Raw genomic sequence first — 14,071 nt, 5'->3', positions numbered from 1 at the left:
GTATTGTAAGTGCTAGCGTGGTTTGATGTGCACCCTGAGTATTGTAAGTGCTAGCGTGGTTTGCAGCCTGTGTATTCTATCCCCTTGACTGTGTTTTCTTGTGGCTGTGTCAAATTGTTGATTGCAGTTTTACATCCATAGATTTCATGCCCTATCAGGAGGGTTAACTGCAGTTATGATTATGATTTATGCCTTATCATTGAGTGAAGATAAAATTGTGATAACTTGTTGTTGTGTAAACTGAGACTTTTAGGACTTTTGTGTGTGTTGCTGAATATTTATGAGCACGTGAACTTGTCGTGTTGCTTAGAAAAGTGCTCTACAAGACTTATCATTGCAAATGCCTTGTAATTGACATGTTGCCATAGTTACTGTGGGTTTCAGTTGGCAGTGGTGGAAACTGCTGAAGACCTGCCTGCGCGCGGTCTTAGTATCTGAGTTTAATCATATTTGGTGTATGCTATTGCTATACTGATATTGTGTACGAGGGGAAGTGTATGGTTTAAACTGCTTAATTTGGAAGTTTCGTGTATTGCTATTTATTTTGGAAGTTTTTCTGTATAATAATTATTTGGACGCCCCAACCTGAAATGATCTCGTGTTTTATTATTGGGAAGAATGCGCAAGTCCGACTGTTGGTCGTAATATGCATACAGACGCGCACGTACACATACAAGTAGACATCATGCCACACCACACAATGTCTTTGTGCGCATCTACTTGTCAAAACCACGTGACAGCTGGCTAGAATTCTACATTTCAGTAGCATAATTACAGCAACAAAAAAACAACTAGTCACAGGCACTGTGCAGCTGGTGAGATTGGTTGCGTTATGTTGATGGAGAGACCTGTTTGCTGAGGTGCATGGTGAATAACTGTAGAACAGAAACACTTGCAGTCCATTCGTTACACTAGGAGAACAATGCTACCAGGGCTCTGACATTGCAGTTGTCTGATAGTCGTAATTTTATAAGCTCAGACTAAATGTATTGTACTTTAGTGTATTGTATTTAATATTTTGATACTTACTATTCTCATTTGCGTAGAAGACCAGTCTGTGAATGGGATATTTCTGTTGCAGAGTAAAAGTCAAAAAATGAGGAAAATCGTTCTGATGATTAGTTTGGAAGCAGTTTCTTCTGTTGTCATAATCACTGCTTTCTTTATCTCCATTTACAAGGAATCTGCATTCTCGGCCGATGCCGTTCACATACCGAACATTGCTGTTTGCGCAGGTTGCTTCTTTAGCGATGTTCCCTGCAACACAAAGCACACTGTATCAGGAGATCTGCTAAATGTTGACACGCATTTTATTCACCATACACATAATATAACTCAGCTGTTTGCAACATCACTGCAACTATTGAAACCTACAAAAAAACGCGTGAAAATAATAATAATTGCAAATGTGTAGAGCGCATGCTCACACTCCTAAGAAGTATGCTCTAAGCGAAATAGGCAACATACGAGAGACAGAAGAAGAAACAAACAGCACAAGAAAGACGGAAAGATAAACAATAGTACTGATGATGAATAAAGGTGTTAGGAGTATTGATTAATGAAGAAGTGCGTGTAAGAGATTCAATAGCGGGTAGGTGGCGGGTATGGAAAGGGAGAGAGCTCCATTGTCTGGCTGCACAATAACTAAACATCCTGTGGCCATATGTTGTTGTTGTTGTTGTGGTGACAGGAAGAGTAAGGAGACGATCATCACACGAGGAGCGGAGTTGTGTAACTGGGATGTAAGGGAAGAGCAGTTGAGAGAAATAATCAGGGCAGATGCCATCAAAGAAATTAAAACACAGCACGGACAGTTTGTACTGATGCCACAACGGATGGGAAGCCAGTTGAGAAAACGAAGTAGCGGAGTGACGTGGTCCCTTCTCTTGCTCTAAGCACCAGGCGTGCAGCAGACTTGTTTGTGAAGAAGGTATACAGGGCAGCCAGCAAGCAATGAGTGTGTGAAGAAAGTATACAGGGCAGCCAGCAAGGGAGTGTGTGAAGAAGGTATACAGGGCAGCCAGCAAGCAAGGAGTGTGTGAAGAAAGTATACAGGGCAGCCAGCAAGGGAGTGTGTGAAGAAGGTATACAGGGCAGCCAGCAAGCAAGGAGTGCTGTGAAGAAGGTATACAGGGCAGCCAGCAAGGGAGTGTGTGAAGAAGGTATACAGGGCAGCCAGCAAGGGAGTGTGTGAAGAAGGTATACAGGGCAGCCAGCAAGCAAAGATCGAGTTGCAGAGATTAAGCACAATTATAGCAGACGATCAAACAGGGATATCAAACAAAAATAGTCCACTATCCACATCACTTGCAAGCTCTAATCATTTCAACCTAAAAGTTTCATTTGTTTCTCAACTGTTAAATTGAACTTTGTAGTATTTTATTTCTTGTTAGGTTCAGTACATTCTCTTCGCATGCCTCGCTTCAACATGGATTCTTGTTCAACGTTCTATCTTGCTACAGAGGAACCGAAAGAAGAATGACAGATCTGTTTAATACACGGTCACCTACAGCGGGTTTCAGATCGACATCGGTGGTTGAGGCCTTATGTGCAACCTGATGCACGAAGAGGATTAGATAGATTGATAGATTGTTTAATACACACCAATACAAACAATGAAGTGTGAGTATGCACTTTACAAATTTGGCATTTATTATTCTTCTTATTAAATCCTGTCTTCGTATATGCGCGTGTGTTGACACCACTGTCGTTACTAGTTATGTACTAACTGTTTGCAGTCTTTTCATTGCTGTACTATTATCTATGGCTGAAAGTGAAACAGTACCACTTTTTTTGTGTAATCATTTTGGGTTATAATGTATATTTGCGTTTTATTTTCTTAAAATTTCCTTCATGGATGATATTTTTTTAATAACATTTTATTTCTATGGCATCATAACGTTGCATACCAGAGAAGTAGATTGCAGTCAGTACAATCATGTCGGCTGAACAGTAGTTGCTTACTATATTTCCTTCATTCACCATAATTCCTTGAGTATACAAGTTGGACATAAGCTTATGCAGTCATAATCTCTGGACTAAATATGACAGATAAAGTCAAAAGTTTAACCCACTCCTATGAAGAGAAAAAGTTAGCCTTTCTGTGAAGCGTTCATGAATGATGGTTTATTTTGTCAGCACACAAAGATGGCAGCAGACTGGCCACCAAGTAAGGTGACAAAACATGTGAAGGAAGGAACTCTGCCAGATAGGTGTACCTGGGACTCTGCATGATGTTTGCATTTTGGGTTCAAAGGGGTGTTTATACTGTTTGTTCATTATCATATATATATTCCTAGATTGGATGTTGCATCAGCCTAGTTGATATTGTTCTGGTCAGTCTATTGATACGGTTTAAAAGTATTGTTTGTTAGGTTTTTTTTAAAAAGCTTTGGGATATTGTCAGTGTCTTTCACATGGACCTTGCTTCGGGTTTATTGTGGTTACAGACTGGAACATACAGCCATGTGACCATTAACATCTAAATGCTCTGTGATCTCAGTGAACAGACTGATTTTTCATGTAAAATTTGCACAGTATTGTGTAGTAAAACAGTGCATGTCATTAGTCATAATATATTTTATAACTTGAAAAGAAATAGCCTTTTCAGATGAGTATTTGGTTGTCAGACAAGCAGTTGTTAATAGCTAGTATATCCCAAATCTTGAAACAACAGATGTTTCTTGTTTGCATTGTAGAATAACAGAGATCAAGGAATTCATAGTTTTGGAGAACACCTGACAAAATCAGCACAGATTCCCATTACTGTAATTTTTCGAAAATGCCTGAGTGCTGTTAATGGGGCATTTGTATGAGTCCAGTAATTAGAATTCTTGTGGTCTGGACCATGAAATGAGATTGGCCGCTTAACAATAACCACGGCAATCCCAGTTCATCCTTTGAACAGTTCATTTCACTTTTTCATGAGGGTAATATTGAAATTATGATTGAAATAGCATAGGAATTATTTACTATTTTATTCTTCAATCTTTTACATAAGAAATTCTTAAGTTTTCAAAACTTGTCATTTAAATGCACACTTATTAATATTTGGTATGCTTGTTAATTATGTTAGGCCGAGACAGCTCACAAAAAGAAAGACTACTTTAGATCTCAATCAGTACATCCAGCAGCACCACTGCAAGACTCACTACAACCAAAAGTGATAAACAACCTTTTATGCCCACAGGTGAATGCACTAACCATCAGAATATTGGCATCATCACGTGAGCAGCCCCAATGGCCAACATATTGATGCTCTGCAAAGAGTACAAGAGGAGACGGACCTCAAACTGCAGCAGTAGAAGGCGGTACCAGGGAGTGTCTAACGAAGGTAATGCAGACAATTTTATATTATGGATTTATTTTATTTTATTTTTGGTTTGCCTATTCCATTTTGTTGTGAATTCCCTTTCACAATCTGATGTCGCAGATAGTGTTGTTTACAAGAGTTACTGCTTCACAACCACCATTGATAGGCTTTGTTCAAAGTATTTAAAAAGTGAATGTCCACTTTTCAATCACAGTGACATATTCATGCTGTTGTAGTATTAGTCCAGCACATTCTCAAACAAGGAACAGACTCTTTGGTCTGCAGGAATTGATTCTGCAGGAAGCAAAAGATATGCTAAATCATTTGACTGCTCGATAAGCAAAGACAAACCTGCTCCAGCACTCTGCAGGAGCTGTTAGAGCTGCAAGGATGCCTTAATGATGTCTCATGAATTACTTGTCTGTAAAGCAGATTTCATTGTTAAAGTCTTTATTGAAATGATAATTTGTAATGATTTATGGAAATTTCTACAGCATTGCTTTACGTTTTTGAAAACCTTATATTTTTGTAGGGAATACATTTGAGAATGATCAGTTCTTGTGAATCTAACGTACACATATATTTTGAAACATGATTCATTACGATTCATTTATTAAATTGTAAATCCAGTTTCAAAAAGTTTCAGCCTCATGTAGAAAATCTATTTTCTACTTTTAGTGTGTTTAGTGTGTTAATTACTTTGTTGGGGTAAAGTTTTGATTAGAGCACTTAAAATAGAGACAATGCGTCGTGAACTGGCCAAGCTGGCAGCACATCAGCCCGGCTGACACGCCAACTGTCTAGCTGCCCCATTCAGCAGCCGGTGGCCAGTCGGGGCGAGCAACAACATCCATGTAAGCGGCCACAATGAACGTACGGCCAGGGGAGATAACTGTGTGGCAGTCCTACCCCTTGTTGTCCAGCTAAAAGTCGGGTATCGCCCAAGGCGACCGACGTCTTTAGAGTTAGACCCTTTCTACATGTCCAAGGTCACTGGGAGGAAGATACGCCCACCGGAAGGGAGAACTGAACAAAGTCGGGTGCAGGGGTAGAAACGTCGCTTTTCCGGGTGGCTGGCTAGTGAGCGGCGGACAGAAGGTCCGTCTTATAGAAGACGTTAACGGGTCCGAGGGACTTGGAATATTATTGTATATGTAGTAGGCAGTAGGGAATGCTGAACAATGGAACTAACAGTGAATTGTGAACTTGCTGAACTTGTGAACGTTGGAATTAACAGTGAGTTGTTATCTTTAGTGATCTGCTGAACATTGGAATTTGTGAGTTCTAACTTGGGAACTTTGGTGAACTTATGTACTGTGGAAGTAATGAGAAGAAGCGCCAGAAAGCTAAGTTTTAAGATAATATCTGAATAATACTTGTAACTATTCCTTTATGTATGTATGCACTCTTTGTTTAATTATATTCATTTGACTCATCCTAAAGTATCTGTATTGAAGGAATGTGTTGTAATTAAGTGTGTGTGGGCGCATGCTAGATGAGTATATGCTAGCACAGTTAGCCATTGCGCACAGGACCCACATTCTGTCCATTACACCTCATAACTTTTATGGTTTTTTGGAGAATGAAACATTATATGTCAGCTTGTTTATGCTGTGAAAATCTGGCCGATGGAGCAATGAAACCCTGCAAACTGAAGTCATTTTGAATGACTCCAAGCAATGCCAATATTGATAAAGCCTCTGGAGTTTTTCGAGAATAAATGCAAAGAGCTGCAACAAAATAAGGGAGTGCTGCACCTTGTTGCTGCTGGCGATGAAAACGCTGAGGCTACACAGGCATCCTACACAGTTTCGCTGTTGATCGCCAAGACCGGCAAAGACCAACTGTTGCAGAGAACTTGACCAAACCTGCTGCCAGACTAATGACAGAACTCATGCTTGGTGAAAAGGCGACAAATGCCATCAACAAAGTCCCTCTTTCAAACGATACCGTGAAACGTGGAATAACAGCCATGGCTGGCAGTGTGGAGTGGCAGCTGCTATCAAGACATGTCAAAGTCAGTACTTGGCGCTTCAGCTTGATGAGTCTACTGACAGCCAACGAAGCAAACCTGTTGGCATGTGTCAGGTAGGAATACTTAGGCGCTGTTCATGATGACTTTCCCTTCTGCAAGTCTGTACCAACCTATACAACTGGAGAGGACATTTTCAAGATTGTGAACAATTACATTGTGATTACCAAAGTTGACTGGACGCCATGTGTCGATGTGAGCACTGAGGGTGCTGCGTCAATGACGGGAAAGATCAAAGCCTTGACTACACGTTTAAAGCTTTATGTGAAGAGATGGGAAGTGAACACACCAAGATTTTTTTTTCTTACAGAAGTTCGTTGGTTGTCGCGTGGGAGAGTGCTCACTTGTCTGTTTGAACTGCGCGAGGAGGTTAGCATTTGTTTGCGCGAGTGTGATCGTCAAGCTTTCTACTTGTGGGATTGCATGCATGGCTGTTCATGGCTTGGTCAGTTGGCGTAGCTGGCTGACATTGTTAGTAGTGTGAATGAGCAGACATGTCACAATCGGTCAAGTTCAAAGCAAAGTAAAGGCTATGTGTATAACATTGGGGCTGTGGTGTCATCACCTGGATCGTTGAGAATTTGACTCATTCCTAATCCTCAGTGATTTTCTTGTGACTTCACCGCAGGAAATTGATGAACAGATTGTTGCGAACTTCAAATCACACCTACATGGTCTGCGTGAGCAATTCAGAATTTATTTTCCAGAGCCCGAGACAAAATCTGAATGGATCAGAAATCCATGTGCAAAGACGAGTGCAGCTGAAGCGGTCAGTACAAAACTGTCTTCAAGGGATGTTGATAGTCTTGTGGAACTTGCTTTGGGTGGTTCGCTAAAAGTGTTGTTTTGCTAAGAAATGTTTGACAGACTTTAGGCTTCATGCACGATCTGAGTACCGGGGACTTGCTGACATCGCTGTGAAGCATCTACTGCCATTGCCAACAACGTACTACTGCGAGATTCGATGTTCAACTCTCGTGGGACTAAAAACAAACAAGAGAAGTCGGTTGAACGTGGAATCTGACATGAGACTGAAACTTTCCAACATTGATCCAGATATTACCACCCTAATATCTCGTCAAAAACAACTGCATTCCTCGCATTATCATTTTAATTACAAAGAACGAGGTAGGTAGTTTTATGTCAACTTATTACTATGCTACTGTCACAAAGGGACATTTAGTTTTGAATTGTAATGAAACTAATGCGGCAATTTAAATTTGAAATTCATAGTACAGAGTGATTTTTAGGCTTTGGTGGTCCGCCATATTTTTTACTGAAGTAAAGTGGTCCGCCTCTGAAATACTTTGAGAACCACTGGTCTAGCAAGTGACATACAAAGTGCAATGAATTTGAGAAACTCCACCAATTAAAAGTAAAATTTTGTTTTATAGCAATATTATACTTTTAACTAGTTCTAGTCCATTGTCAGATACTAAGCGTGTACAGTAACGATCGTATTTTATCTACATGTGTATATATTGTAACCGGACTGACCGACACCTCTCGCTTAGCGCCAAATCAGTCCGTTCCTCTTTGTTGTTCCAGGGAAGAGGACGGAAGTTCCCAAGGAGAATTTTCCACTCTATGAAAATTCTGACTCTCGTTAGTCGGGTGCGTCGTCTAGTTTTTACCTACCTCGCGTTGTGTGTTTTTTTTGTTTTTTTTTACCTATCCATTACACGCACCCGAACTCAGCCGACCTTGGAGTCCACAAAAGACCTGCTTTACTTTCTAACTAAAGTGTCTTTTCAATCGGTGTTCCGCCGGACCTTCTCTCGTGTGTTCTTTCTCTTTTCAGCTGTGTCACATCTACATCCATGGACAGTACACAAACCTCACTCGCGTTCACACGGCAGAGACATACATACGACACACTAGCACTCGCTGACACTAACACGCTCACACGAGTGCTTACAGTTCAAAGACATAAATTTATTTACAAGATATACAAACAACTACCAAACTTATACTAACCTACCTACCTACCTAGCCAAAACCTAACACCTAACTCTGAGACTGAGTGATGCGAGCCGCTATTTCCAGCGGACCAGATGCTTATCACAGCGCCATGCGGCACTAAGGTGCTTCTCGCTAGCTCAGGGGTGGGGACAGAAGCTGATCGAGTGTCACGAGCCGCTATCACCAGCGGACCACAGCGCCTTGCGGTACTAAGGTGCTTCTCGCTAGCTCAGGCTCAAAACGTTCTTCACTTACTGCTGTAAGGACCAGTTCCCGTCTCGAGAGAACAGGCGCGGGCGCTGCTGTACGCCCGCATTTTGTACCGGGCAGCTTGGGTACTACGTCACCCGCTGCTGCTGTCCGTCTAGCGCTACGCGCCGCTCGCGCGACCACGCGTGGGGTGGAAGGGGTGTGGGGTGGAGGGACTAGGCACTGTCAGTAGTACCTGCTGACCGAAACAGCGCCCCGCTACAATATTATTATATGGATCTGACCACATACTTGCATGTGTACTGATGTGGTGACAATAGATAAAGCTAGAGACCTGTCTGCCTCACCAAAATGTGTACATTTGCACAAATTTATGTATCACCAGCTTGATTAAATTACAGTTTGGATGTATTTATTATTCACATCTATGTAAAGATGTTTTTCATATTTTTTATGTTTTTATATTCACCCTTTTCAGTTCAGAGCTATGACCTACACTGAATAAAGTCAAAGTCAGTGGTAGAGTCTATCTATTTGATCAAAGGCTTCTTCATAATTTACGTCCGCACAGTAGACTCACTTTTTCTCACTTTAAAAATCTCAATGATGTGTAGAGTGAATAGATTATCAAGGGCGAATAAACCCTGTCGGAAACCTGCTCGTTACAGCACTTGTTAGCAATTCTGTGAGAGCACGATCTGTTGCTAGTATGAGTACCTAGAAATATTACGAGAATGATATACAATTATTAATTTGGGGTTAGCGATGTGTGGCTTCCAAACAGTGAATTTTACTGGAGATGGAATGACACACATTCAAGAGATATAAACAAGTTTCGCCATTTTTCTTGAAAGAGTATTGTAGCTTCAAACCCCAGGTGGTGTTGGAATGAGCACAAACTTGTCGGTCCGATAGCAGTGTTAAAATGGATCAGCTGTCAGGTTGGGATGAGGTTTGGGCACCCAGGGCCGCCGAGAGCCAGCCCGGGCCCCGGGACAGACGACCTCTCCGGGCCCCTTGTACTTGTAATCGTAAATTATTTTCCCAGTATATAATGTATGTTTACAATTCGAATCTCAATATCTACACTTCATTCAGTAACGAAATATAGACTGCAAACATTAGGACAAGTGCACTAGGATCTACATCACTACTTGAACATAAAGTTGTTTACATGCGAGTGGTTAGTAAATGAGGACAAATGATGTTAAAGGATCAGACTCGTAGCACCCCGCTCCACAGACAGCTTGGGTGTTCTGTCCTTAGACCTTTCTTTAAAAGAAAAAGAAAAGAAGAAGAAGAATAAAAAATCCACTGAGCAAGGCCGGGCCGCGTATCTTTTATTCCTGAACGATGAAGCAACTTCGGAAGCCTTCGGAAGCGTGACGTCAGCGACCTTGCACACTTCCCTTCTAAGCCAACCTTCGCTTCACTCTTTGAAAGCTATGAAACTTGTTCTGGGGGCTAATTCTACAACTTTTAAATACTGTGAAGGGTGGCATAAAGTGAACTATGACAGGCAAAATAGCTCAAGGCCTTAAACTGATGACAGGTCAAGGTAAAATCAATGAGGGCCCATCCAACACAAGCGAGACGATGTTTCTACAAGTACGTTAGATTGCAAAGCTTAGTGAGCTTCGCCTCTGTAGTCTAGTGGTTACATCTGAGGCCTGATGTTTGAAAGTAGGTGTGTTCGAAACTTGGGATGGCGATCGGTTTTTATTTTGCTTTTGAATGTTTTTCGTTCTCTAATATGATCAATTTTCTGTCAAGCCTTTCATTAAAACCTGTTGATTGCCCAGAGAAGTCATGTAATCTAGCTGCGTATAGTCTTAAAAGTGATATAATGTTCTCAAATGTTCTTTACTCAATTTTGTTGAAGATTCAACAGCATTAAATAATTGCTGATGAACCACTATGGTATTCCGCCTAAATTCATAAATAAATAAATTTTACTTTCATAAGTTTTAGATTCAGAAATATAAGTATCACATCAAACGAAAAACATTCCAAAGCAAAATAAAAACGATCGCCATCCCAAGTTTCGAACACAACTACTTTCAAACATCAGGACTCACATGTAACCACTAGACTACAGAGGCAAAGCACACTAAGCTTTGTAATCTAACGTACTTGTACAAACATCGTCTCGCTTGTGTTGGATGGGCCCTCATTGATTTTACCTTGACCTGTCATCAGTTTAAGGCCTTGAGCTATTTTGCCTGTCACAATTCACTTTATGCCACCCTTCACAGTATTTAAAAGTTGTAGAATTAGCCCCCAGAACAAGTTTCATAGCTTTCAAAGAGTGAAGCGAAGGTTGGCTTAGAAGGGAAGTGTGCAAGGTCGCTGACGTCACGCTTCCGAAGGCTTCCGAAGTTCCGAAGGCTTCCGAAGTTGCTTCATCGTTCAGGAATAAAAGATACGCGGCCGGGCCCCCTTGACAGCCGCGGGCCCGGGTACACCAGACCCCTGTCCCCCCCTCTCGTCAGGCCTGTGGGCACCACTTCACATAAAACTGAGTTCTGTCACGCTTCCATTCCTTACATGTTAAGATCACGGGTCTTTCTTTCTCTGTCTTATCTTCGTCTCGGAAAAGAGACTAGTTACTTGGGTAAACTCCATTCATTCTGTCATGCGATACTGATCACTACCTGCTGCTTACTACATCGCCTCCGTGTGGGAAAATACGCTATATAAATAATTCATATTCTTGTTTGCTGACTTCTTATCGGTTTTCAACACTATCCAGCCACATATCTTAGCTAGAAGACTCCTTGACGAGTTTTCCCTTCATCATCAGCTAGTGGCATGGATAATTTCCTTTTTGATTGAGAGGCAACAACGAACATTTGTCAACGCCACTTTTTCCGATTCCATCGCAACGTGCACTGGCTCACACCAAGGGAGAGTTTTATCCCTACTCTTGTTTATCGTATAAACCAACAGCTGTGGCAGTAATCACGAGGGTCAAGATCTTGCTAAATCCTCGGAGGACACGTACTGCACTGTTCACTTCTATTTTCTAAGCAGGCCAGTAAATACCTATGGTGTAGTTTTGGATGAACACATTTCGTAGTGCAATGACAATTTCCTAGAACTTACTGTGAGAAGGACCAAAGAGATTGAATTTGATTTGGGCCACCATTCTTTACCAAGTCCCATAAGTGCATTCCATGACAAGGAGGTGAATATTGTCCCTACATTTAAATACCTGATCTTCAATAAGAGGCTTTGCTGGGATCCCAACACTCAAGCTCCATTAAAGAAGGCTCATCAGTGCCTCTTCCTTCTCTGGAAACTGGTCTTTCTGTCTCCCAGAAATTTCTTCAGCTATTTTATTAATCCCACATAGAGAGCGCACTGTCCTCGTTTATCTGCTTTTAAAACAGTTTATCAGTGAATGACAAAAGAAGACTACATCGTGCTGTATCCACCTGCTCCAAAGTTATTGGAATGCTCCTCAGACTCTGTACAACAAACAGGCAGACACTTCTGAAAGTGTCTGAAATTCTTTTTGATGACAAGCATGTCCTGTCAGAAAATTTTTTTTTTTAACTTCCATCGGGCTGCGTGCACCTGCATGCAAGACCAACGGACTGATGTTCTGCTTTGTTTTGTTTCGTCCGTGTGACTTCTGAACGTTACTATTTGCGATAAATGTAACTCCTATGTAAGCCTGAACCATAATTGTATGGTTAGTGTGTCTTTATTTATGGTCTGTCTGGTGTAGGGGATAGGAATATGCTGTCGTATTGTTGTTTTGTTGTTCTTCCATGTACAGATGTCTGTAATAGCCCTCTGGGATAAATAAACACTTGTATTATTATTAGTTTTCATGTTATCATTCAACATATTATTACTATTTGTTTGCGAACACTACACACTTCATCACAATATGCAATTTCTTTGTACATCACACGTTATGGCGCGAGCTTGTCGGAGGGAAAGAGCACCGCGCACTCCACGTCAAATCGTGACTTCCCCCATCGTGTTGTTTGACTGTGTTACTTTAATGCGTCATAACAATAACACTACTGACTGAGACATACATCAAGACATTTTCTACGAGAAAATTTATCTTGTAATAGTCCCAATACTCACTCTCGTTTGTCCATGGAACATTGTGTTGGCCGGCGGCGACGATTTCGGTGAACACACACAGTGCCACCATCCATCTCCAGACAAAACCTGCAATCATAATCAGATAATGTCTTTCTTCATAATTCCTGGTCGAGTAGTCTAACGATGACAGGTTACTCCGAAGAATATATATATGAGAGAGAAATATGTCCGTTTTCACATTTTGGTTAGTCAATGAAGGAGCAGGGACATGCACAAATATTTCTGTCTGTTTTGTGCCAGGAAGACAGGCATTCACAGCCCAACAACGTGCAGTGCTTGTCTGAAGCAATCCCATGATGCTCTGCTGCGTGACGTCACAATCTATTTTTAGCAACTCGAGAAAACGCTATTGTGGCCGCTTACATGGATGTTGTTGCTCGCCCCGACTGGCCACCGGTTGCTGAATGGGGCAGCTAGACAGTTGGCGCGTCAGCCGGGCTGATGTGCTGCCAGCTTGGCCAGTTCACGATGTATTGTCTCTATTTTAAGTGCTCTAATCACAACTTTGCCCTAACAAAGTAACTAAACACACTAAGCACACTAAAAGTAGAAAATAGGTTTTCTACAATGGTCCCTTTCTCTAGCTCTAAGCACCAGACGTGCAGCAGAGTTCTGTACTTTCTGGAGTTTGTGAAGAAGGTATACAGGGCATTCGGCAAGCAAGGAGTTGCAGTGTGATGTTCCTGTTCTTCGGGAACAAAGGTCTGTCAATAATTCAACAACAGTGTTTATACAAAAGCTAGCAAAAAGCCATACAACGCTTTTTTTGACTGAACCGCTACATACTGTTGTTGCATGAGAATTAAAAGAGGAATGCTAAGGGCATCATGATAAAAGATTTTTATGTGTATGATTCTGCTATGCTGTCTGAACTGATCTGAACGCTCCACCATTGTTCTGTTCTTTTTTCCGGCGTTGTAAGCGAGGTTGTTTTCATTGTGTGATTGACGGACCACTCAGGCTGCTATTTTTAGTTTAGATCTTAGATCTGCGATCTCTGCGCCTGAGCGATGTCGTCTGGTGATGAGATGCGTTTCGTGTCATCCTTCACCTTACTCCGTCCGTGTTTCTGGTCTGTTGTCATGTTTGATTCGCTTGGAGAAGCAGTTGAGAAAGGCTTCGAGAAGACCAGCAGCTGTGCAGTGTTACACATTACCAGCAGAATGGCACCACAGGATGACAATGCACAAACAGAAAAGGCTAGACACAGATGTGCAACATTCTTTTGTCCTCTCTCATTTTTGTCCTCGGAAAGGAAGGACTACATACAGGACTGCAAGAGAAAGATTAATGCTCTGACAGAGTATCTGGGAGTTGCCAGCTTCTTTCCACCCATCCACAGCAAATAGTTCACATCGTCCATCGATTCCAGATTCTGTGTTTGTGTCTAAAGAGTTCATTGAGAGTTAGGTGACATTATCTGACAATGA

The 14,071-nt window shown here is 41.5% G+C and overlaps 1 protein-coding gene across 1 annotated transcript in view; it reads right to left on the bottom strand.

Moving 5' to 3' along the window:
- LOC112571140 overlaps positions 1–14,071 on the bottom strand; it is a 62,804-nt gene that overhangs the window by 34,285 nt on the left and 14,448 nt on the right. Inside the window, exons 3-4 of the mRNA XM_025249954.1 lie at positions 12,621–12,707; positions 1,030–1,257 (exon numbers count right to left, since the gene is read on the bottom strand). Of these exons, the coding sequence (XP_025105739.1) occupies positions 1,030–1,257; positions 12,621–12,707 (315 nt within the window). The remainder of the gene's footprint in view (positions 1–1,029; positions 1,258–12,620; positions 12,708–14,071) is intronic.

This window comes from Pomacea canaliculata, linkage group LG8 (assembly GCF_003073045.1).
Source record: "Pomacea canaliculata isolate SZHN2017 linkage group LG8, ASM307304v1, whole genome shotgun sequence".
NCBI classification, from domain to species: domain Eukaryota; kingdom Metazoa; phylum Mollusca; class Gastropoda; order Architaenioglossa; family Ampullariidae; genus Pomacea; species Pomacea canaliculata.
The sequence above is the reverse complement of the archived record's forward strand: the minus strand, read 5'-3'. Positions and strand labels throughout refer to the sequence as shown.